The 9,786-nt window shown below is 46.6% G+C and overlaps 1 protein-coding gene across 3 annotated transcripts in view; it reads left to right on the top strand.

The window, feature by feature from the left end:
- Positions 1–1,774: 1,774 nt before the first annotated feature.
- The window catches only part of STK31 (serine/threonine kinase 31), a 51,112-nt gene continuing 43,100 nt past the window's right edge, over positions 1,775–9,786 (top strand). Inside the window, exons 1-4 of one of the 3 annotated variants that reach the window (XM_072153768.1) lie at positions 1,775–1,795; positions 7,280–7,316; positions 7,700–7,752; positions 8,893–8,991. In XM_072153768.1, coding sequence (XP_072009869.1) covers positions 7,289–7,316; positions 7,700–7,752; positions 8,893–8,991 — 180 coding nt within the window. In that variant the 5' untranslated portion in view covers positions 1,775–1,795; positions 7,280–7,288. Of the gene's footprint in view, positions 1,796–4,535; positions 4,593–5,437; positions 5,582–7,279; positions 7,317–7,699; positions 7,753–8,892; positions 8,992–9,786 lie in introns of those variants that run through there. The other 2 variants (XM_072153770.1, XM_072153769.1) reach the window with 2 other exon arrangements.

The raw sequence follows: 9,786 nt of genomic DNA, 5'->3' as shown, positions 1-9,786 counted from the left end.
CAATAGGACATTAATCCTACTCCTGAGTTACAATCTTAAACTGGAAAGGTGTCTCTTCTTCAATATCTTGCCATCGGGTAAAAGAAGAGGACGTGGAAGCAGAGGAACATATCTACTTGCTGTTTGGACTTTGTGCCAATTTGTTCCCCTTGAGCCGTCTTTCTTTTGTTGATTAAGGCCGCGGTCACACGATCCGCTAGACGTCCGTTCATAACGCGATGCTAGCGCACAGGGGGCAGTCCTCGGCCCGAACGCACATGCGTTAACAGGGAAACGCATGCGATCGGCTTATCAATCGCATGCGTTTCCCTGTTAACGCGAGTGCGTTCGGGCCGAGGACCTCCCCCTGTGCGCTAGCGTCGCGTTATGAACGGACGTCTAGCGGTACGTGTGACCGCGGCCTAAAGCTATAGGAGAAGAAGAAATCTTTTGTCTTTCTATATGGTATATAACCTAATATACGTATATAACTACATCCATGATCTGCAAGGTGATAAGTGTCTAGCATTATATATATATATATTCTATAAATTTATTTTTTATGTAACACCATTTATTGTTTTCAGCAATATACAGGCAGTCCCCGGGTTACGTACAAGATCGGGTCCGTAGGTTTGTTCTTAAGTTGAATTTGTATCAAAATTGTATATTTTATAATTGTAGCTCCAGACAAAGTTTTTTTTTGCCCCAGTGACGATTGGAGTTTTAAATTTTTTTTATGTAATTGGACCAAGGATTATCAATAAAACTTCATTACAGACACTTTTAAGCTGATTATTGCAATCTGGGACTATATTAAAGCCTCCAGAGAGCTTCAACAGAGGTCACAGTGGGCAGACAGGTCCGTCTGTGAGGGCGCGTTCACACGTTGCGTTTTGACCTGCGTTTTCATTGCGTTTGAAACGCATATACAACAGCTGAGGAAGGGTGATTTGCCTAATTACATCACTGTTAACATTTCTGTTTACAAAACGCATCGTAAACGCGATGTTAACGCATGCGCTAACAACGCGTTAACACATGCGTTTTGTTAACGCATGTGTTAACATTGCGTTTACAAACATAAACGGTAATGTAATTAGGCAAATCACCTCTCATTAGCTGTTTTATATGAGTTTCAAACGCAATGAAAACGCGACCAAAACGCAAAGTGTGAACGCGCCCTGAGTGTTATCGCAAAACACCTGCCGCTCGTTCCCGATCGCAGGCGTTTCCATAGAAACGCTGATGCGATCGGGCCGCGCCCCGCCCCGTTGGGCGCGGCTTTGTCTGTGTTTGCGTTTGCAAGCGCAGACAAAGCGCCATGTCTGACATCACCCTAACTATAAGTCGTCTGTAAGTCAGGTGTCCTTAAGTAGGGGACCGCCTGTATATTTAATACACCTTAACATGCAGAATGATATTTATTGTGAACATGAATGTATTGGAATACCCCTCGGAGGTCTATGTGAACTGTGATTGACAATACTTTCCACCAATCTAAACCTGAGTGGACCAATTGTATCATTGACAAATATCCGCTAGTGAAAACTAAACCGGTTTAGATGTATAATGGTCACTTTTTAATGTGTTTTTAGCCTGCTGAAGGCTCTAGTTCAGAGACAAAACACGCAGCCTTACTGATGAAGCACTTTTGTTATCCGTGGAAGTTACAAAGTCTCATTGTGGACTCCTCTTGCCATTTATCCATTTGGTTCACTTGGTGATGCGACATGGAAGATTTATCCGCTCCGCGTCACATGCTGCCTTCCACACAGATCTACTCTATATGCCAAAATCCAAAGGTGCATTTCAGGTGAGCACTATTCTAATGTCCAGCTAATTTAATTAATCACTCTGCAGTTGAACCTTTTTGTACTTCTTCTTTCCTAATATGGGTGCGGTCACACGTTCCCTTTTGGTTGCATTTTCATTGCGTTTTGAAACTCATTACTACAGCTGAGCAGAGGTGATTCGCCTAATTACATCACAGTTAACATTTGTGTTAACAGACGCAACGCATGTGCTAACATTGTGTTAACACATTCGTTTAGTTAACACATGTGCGAACAATGCGGTAACATCACGTTTACATTGAGTTTTGTAAATGCAAATGTTAACAGCAATGTATTTAGGCAAATTACCTCTCCTTAGCTGTATTTATGCATTTCAAATCGCAATGAAAATGCAACATGGTGAAGTGATGGACACGCAGATGCACAAGCCGTTAGTATCACACATCTCTGATTACTCTCTGTAATATAACGAGCCGTGCACCTGTCTAACCATGGACAGATTTCTTTCCACTGGAAGTAAGGCCGGCGCCACACGTGGCGCTTTGTCTGCACTTAAATTAACGTTAAATTAACACAAAACACCGGCGGCTCGTTCCCGATCGCAGGCGTTTCCATAGAAACGCCGATGCGATCGGGCCAAGGCCCGCCCCGGTGGACGCGATTTTGTTCGCGTTTGCAAGCGCAGACAAAGCGCCACGTGTGGCTCCGGCCTAAGGCCGCGGCCACACGTTTTGCTAGGCGAGCGTTCATAACGCGACGCTAGCGCACAGGGGGTGGTCCTCGGCCCGAACGCACTTGCCTTTCCAGGGAAACGCATGCGATCCCCTGGAAACACATGTGTGTTCCGGCCGAGTACTGCCCCCTGTGCGCTAGCGTCACTTTATGAATGGACGTCTAGCTGGCCTTAACATCTAGAAATCTGTGAGGCCGGCGCTACACGTGGCGCTTTTGTCTGCGCTTGCAAACGCAGACACAGGGCGCGTTCACACGTTGCATTTTGACCTGCGTTTTCATTGCGTTTGAAACGCATATACAACAGCTGAGGAGAGGTGATTTGCCTAATTACATCACTGTTAACGTTTCCGTTTACAAAACGCATCGTTAACGCGTGCGTTAACAATGCGTTAACGCATGCGTTTTGTTAACGCATGCGTTAACATTGCGTTTACAAACGTAAACGGTAATGTAATTAGGCAAATTACCTCACATCAGATGTTGTATATGCGTTTCAAACGCAATGAAAACGCAACCAAAACGCAACGTGTGAACGCGCCCTGAGTGTTATCGCAAAACACCTGCCGCTCGTTCCCGATCGCAGGCGTTTCCATAGAAACGCTGACGCGATCGGGCCGCGGCCCGCCCCGTTGGGCGCGGCTTTGTCTGCGTTTTCGTTTGCAAGCGCAGACAAAGCGCCATGTCTGACACACATGGCGTTTTTAGGCCGTTTTTGGGCCGTTTTTACTAAGTGCGTTTTCAGATTGTTAAAAACGCATGCGTTAAAAAACGCATCCGTTTTTTAAAACGCATGCGTTTTTGTCCGTTTTTCCGAAATTGCGCAATGAAAGACGGACAAAAACGCATGCGTTTTCAAAAAATGCGTTTTTAACGATCTGAAAATGCACTTAGTAAAAACGGGCCAAAAACGGCCCAAAAACGCCATGTGTGTCTTCACCCAAAGTCGCGCCCACCGGGGCGGGCCTCGGCCCGATCGCATCGGCGTTTCTATGGAAACGGCTGCGATCGGGAACGAGACGCCGGTGTTTCGCGATCGCCGTTTCTATGGAAACGCCTGCGATTGGGAACGAGACGACGGTGTTTCGCGTTAATTTAACGCAAAACACCGGCGTCTCGTTCCCGATCGCAGCCGTTTCCATAGAAACGCCGATGCGATCGGGCCGAGACCCGCCCCGGTGGGCGCGACTTTGTCTGCGTTCGCGTTTGCAAACGCAGACAAAAGCGCCATGTGTGGCGCCGGCCTGAGGGCGCGTTTTTCCCTTGACAAAACGCATCGTAAACGCGATGTTAACGCATGTGTTAACAATGTGTTAACCATGTGTTAACAATGCATTAAGGCATATACGTTTTGTTAACGCATGCGTTAACATTGCGTTTACAAACGTAAACGGTAATGTAATTAGGCAAATCACCTCTCATCAGCTGTTGTATATGCGTTTCAAACGCAATGAAAATGCGACCAAAACGCAACGTGTGAACGCGCCCTCAGGGGTTACCACTTTGAGGCCGTGGTCACACGTACCGCTAGGCGTCCGTTCATAACGCGACGCTAGCGCACAGGGGGAGGTCCTCGGCCCGAACGCACATGCGTTTCCAGAGAAACACATGCGATCGGCTTTCGGTCCGAGGACCTCCCCCTGTGCGCTTGCGTCGCATTATGATTGACGCCTAGCGGTACGTGTGACCCCGGCCTGAGAGAATAATTGACAAACCGTATTACACACTGCACATTACATACTCTACATTGTATACACTTTGCACATTTTATGTATAGCACCTTAGAAACTATACATAGCTCACAATGCATACCTCCCAAATGTCCCAGATCCAGTGGGACAGTCTCGGATTTTGGGTTCTGTCCCACCATACGGGAGATATGACCCAGGACATTAACTCTAGGATGCCGATAGAGTTGGATTACTTGGTATGGTGATACAGAGAGCCATTAGCTCTAGGCATCACCGCCAGGTGTCGGTAAATAGCAGAGGCTGCCAGGGGCAGGGGTGTCATCAAAGCGCCCCGGCCGGCCACTGCTGTAGTACAGATGCGGTGGAGGAAGAGGCAGGATGGGAATGAGGAACGGTGAGTACGGGGGGAATATACACAAAAGAGGGGGAAGCAGAAGAGGGGACCATAATAAAAAGTACAGCTGGGAATGGGGCAAAATAAGAGCATAGGAGCTTACAAGGGGCATAATAAGGAAGGGGCACAGCAAGAGGGGGAACAGAGATGGGGGCATAACAAAATGGAGAATGGATAGCAGCTAAGGGGCATAATAAGGAAGGGAAGCAGAGAAATGGGGACCAATTAAAGGAGAGGGGGAGCAGAGACTGGTTCATTATAAAGGGGGGGGGGCAGAGAAAGGGACCACAATAGGAGGGGAGGGGGAATTGTACAGGGAGAGAATATATAGTGTAAGAGCCATTATTCTAGGTATTATACTGTGTCCCCACTGTGGGCATACTAGGGGGAGGTGAGACACATGGTGGGGCAAGGTTGGGAGGTATGTTACATAGAGTAACACACACCTCAGTGTACACACTACTCCCTGCATGTACACTTTATACATAGTACTGTATGCACATTACACCGCACACAGGACACACTACACACCGTATTACATACTGTACATTCTATACACTTACTACTACACACTGTACACGTTATACATAGTTATACTCGATACATAACACACACTAGACACAGTGCAGTACACACTCCAGGCTGCACACACTAGTACAATAAATATATAATTTGAGAGGCCACTTGTGAAATGTGACATGTTGCGCATGTCAGCGTATTGTAAACGCAATTCAAAGTTAACGCTGTGTTACGCATTTAAAACGCAACGTGTGCATGTACCCTGCGGGGACGCCTGTCACTGCGCCACCTGCCGGCAGCACACAGTACACGCTTCTTCAGGCTGAGCAGAGACTCTAGCAGCAGCCGGGCAGGCGCGCGTGGGCGGGGCCTCCTCACGCTGTACGTGCGCCGTGTATGTGTCCAGCGACGGCGTCCGAGAGGTTGTGGAGCGCGGTGATAGCGGAGCAGTGTCCTGGCCTCGTCCTCCGGTAAGGACGCGCGGCTGCGGTTACCCCGCACCCTCCCGCTGCCCCTGTCAGGGTATCAGGCTGGGATCTGTGGTCTCTCAGGAAATGCACAGTGAGGAGTTATAGTGATGCAGAGTCCTGCACACCCCCGGGCAGTGACAGAACAGAGAGCACCAGTGCACAGGGGGTCAGAGACAGGACCACCTGTACACTGCACATACAGACCCACCCACTGCTATTCTACTATCTACTCCACAAATCCTCCAGCGTGAGACTTACCTGCTGACTACCACCTACAGGCAGGCACTACATGAGACTTACCTGCTGACTACCAACTACAGGCAGGCACTTACATGAGACTTACCTGCTGACTACCAACTACAGGCAGGCACTTACATGAGACTTACCTGCTGACTACCACCTACAGGCAGGCACTACATGAGACTTACCTGCTGACTACCAACTACAGGCAGGCACTTACATGAGACTTACCTGCTGACTACCAGCTACAGGCAGGCACTTACATGAGACTTACCTGCTGACTACCACCTACAGGCAGGCACTTACATGAGACTTACCTGCTGACTACCACCTACAGGCAGGCACTTACTTACATGAGACTTACCTGCTGACTACCACCTACAGGCAGGCACTACATGAGACTTACCTGCTGACTACCAACTACAGGCAGGCACTTACATGAGACTTACCTGCTGACTACCAACTACAGGCAGGCACTTACATGAGACTTACCTGCTGACTACCAACTACAGGCAGGCACTACATGAGACTTACCTGCTGACTACCAACTACAGGCAGGCACTACATGAGACTTACCTGCTGACTACCAACTACAGGCAGGCACTACATGAGACTTACCTGCTGACTACCAACTACAGGCAGGCACTACATGAGACTTACCTGCTGACTACCAACTACAGGCAGGCACTACATGAGACTTACCTGCTGACTACCAACTACAGGCAGGCACTACATGAGACTTACCTGCTGACTACCAACTACAGGCAGGCACTACATGAGACTTACCTGCTGACTACCAACTACAGGCAGGCACTACATGAGACTTACCTGCTGACTACCACCTACAGGCAGGCACTACATGAGACTTACCTGCTGACTACCACCTACAGGCAGGCACTACATGAGACTCACTTGCTTACTGCCACCCTACAGGATATCCTGTGGTTATCCCTCATGACTACAACACTACCCCACACCTGCCTTCATCTCCTGTCATGCAATTAACATCTTAATACCTAAAAAGTGTACGAGTGCTGAGGGGTGGAGCATGGAAATTGCCAGGCACAGCGCTCTGTTATCTCCCATTCGCTGTCAATATGAGTACCAGAGATTCTTGAACACTGTGCAAAGTCAATTTCCCACGCTCCCGTAGTATTTAACATTCATTCTCCACTCATTAGCGAGAAGGGAACCTCCAGTCTCATAATTGCTGTGGGTCCCTTGTGCCTAGTCGAGGGCCTTAGCACTATGGCCAGACACGTGCTCCTGCGGCACCACAGGTAATCCCTTGCTTGTGCTGCCCAACACCCTCCTCACCAATACTGTATAATCTAGTTGTCTATTGAGCAGCACATGTTGGGTTCCCCTGCTATAAGGTTCCCCTGTTACCATCCACTACTGTCTATTGTATTGTATTCCTGTAATAAACTCGGATTTTCCCTGTTTTTGTCATACAAGCCTAACAAGATGGATGGAGACACATCGTACAACAAAGGTTAGTGACTCAAGGTCCTTTATCCTCCATCTCCAACTCCTTCTATCCTCTAACAGGCGCTGCTCTACTGATTCACATGCAGGAGGAATCTTTATCTAGTTCCCATCTTGCCCCCCCAATATGCTAATAAGTCCATCTACTGTCAAGTAGGCGGAGCAGACAGCACGGCGCCACCTCACACTAGAGAATAATCCATACGTGAAACTAATTGGATTCTTGTGAAAAGTGTGGACTAAAGAAAACATTCCAACAGCGCCAGAATCGGTGGAGCGGAGCCCATTGGAGGATGCAAAGAGGTGGAAGGGGTGAAAAGTTCTCTTTATATCTAGTTGCAAACATTTTTTTGAATGAAATGATTTTTCTTCTATTTTGTTCTTGCACAGTTGAGGTTGTGTACGTTTCCTATGTAGAAGATGCAGTGACATTTTGGGGACAGGTAGGAGAGAAGTAGACTTTTATTGGTGGTGTTTGTCACATTTTATTGTGTGCTTATCTTTTAATGACTCTGTAAATAACATTTAGGGGCTCTTTACATTTTTAGCCTTCTGAAAGTACTTTTTTTTTTTTTTTTCAGCACCTCTGCCATGGCCCTCAGGGGTGTCCTCTTAAAGCCCTAATAAGCACCCTGCTGTCCCTGCAAAAAGCAGCCCTGCCAAGTGCTGCCCCCTAGTGGTGCTGCATAGCTTGCACAATAAGGGCAGTTTCATAGGGTTTCATGGATCACCAACAATGCAGAGTATAGGACTCCATGCAGCAGAGTGATATATGATGCGGGGAGTCCCGTCCTCAGCAGTTTAGTTGGTCCATGACTTACACGCCGACCATAGCAGTAGTCATGAAAAGACATCTACATTGATGTATGTCACCCATAAGCCATTCTGGCCTCCAATACAGGATGCTGTTTATTACTCCATTCATATATTCCAAGGGTTTTTAATTTGTGTTATAGTTATTTAAATATCTGCCGGGTGGAGGTGTAAAATCTTTTCTTGGCCTATTCCTTACTGAATGTTAGACACACTTAGTGTATGTATGTGTAGCTTTCATAGGACTGGATAGAGGGCAAAAACATTGCGTGAAAACAGCCGTGTTATTCCTGTGTACTGCTGCAGGGCTGGGACAAACGCCTGCAGTTCCCTTCACTTTTTGGTACGTATGCATAACGGAGAAATCTTGGAGTCACAGGCAGGACAAAGCCTTATGATTACTACAAGGAAAGGCTACATTCATATCTTGCCCTCCAATGCTTAACTTGCAGCAGAACCCCCAATATCAGTATTATACCTAGCTCTTTCTCATGGAAAGTTATGCCTTTATTATTTTATTTATTGTAAAATGTGCGTTGTTAAGCGGGTGATTGCCTCCTGCTGAGTAACTTATCCGCTTACCGATGCCGGAGGAGGGATGCAATACGTGGCATCCGCTCCCCATAGCCTTCTATCGACTCAGCTGAGCAGGAGGCATCAGGACGGAAAAACATTACGTGCTGCGTCTTTCCTGTCTAACTTTTTTATGATATGAGCGCAGTTTAAAGGATCTGCCATATTTAACAAATGTTTTCTCTTTTCTTAAATAGTCGATGAAAAAGATAAATGACATCTCAGAAATCAGTGAATCTTTGGCAAAGTTTTGCCCAACTATGAGCACAGTTTTTGGAACTCCTGATATGCATAAGGTAAACGCATCACTTATTTCAAAAGAATAAATAATTTATTTTGAATGCAGCTTTTTTATTTTAAAGGAAATCACCATCAAATTCAAGCATAATAAACCAGGGACATTTACTCATAGATCTAGGTGCTGTTACTGTGGTAATCTTCTTATGTTTGTTATCCTCCTTTTTTTTTTTAAATCAACTTTTCTTGAGCCCCTCTGTGCTGCTTCTTCACAGGCTGTTACACTGTCCCCTTCCCATTCTGTCCCCTTCTACTCCTTCAGGACTACTCCCACAACTCTCCCCCATTTCTGCCTGTTGAAATCTCTCCGCAGCAGTGGAAGTTTCAGCACACAGGTAGAGGGTGAACTGCTCCTTGGACACTGTAACCGCCTGTGAATCTGTGGTACGAAGAAGCCCATTCAGGCTCGTTAATAGTTGATTTTTAGAAGGATGGAGACAATGGACAACAAATATAAGACGATTACCAAAGTAATCGTGCCAGGTATACTCAATAGAGGGAATTTATTGAGGGTGCCATATGACCCTCTCGAATTACGAACAAGTTTTGGTGTTTAAGTAATGAATTCATTAATTCTACTATAGATCAGACCAGGTTGTAGTAAATATTTCCAAGCTATGATGTGCACCCCATGCCCACTTTTCAAAAAAGTTTGATGAAGCTCGGTGCCCAAGAAACTGGTTTCTGCCTTGTGCATGCAAGACGTGATAAATTCCTGCTAAATAAGGCTTACAGTTATATTGCTTATGGACCTGTGCCCTTACTTGTACTAGGCAATGGTTACTGACAGGTTC

Source organism: Engystomops pustulosus, chromosome 5 (assembly GCF_040894005.1).
Source record: "Engystomops pustulosus chromosome 5, aEngPut4.maternal, whole genome shotgun sequence".
NCBI lineage: Eukaryota > Metazoa > Chordata > Amphibia > Anura > Leptodactylidae > Engystomops > Engystomops pustulosus.
The sequence above is the reverse complement of the archived record's forward strand: the minus strand, read 5'-3'. Positions and strand labels throughout refer to the sequence as shown.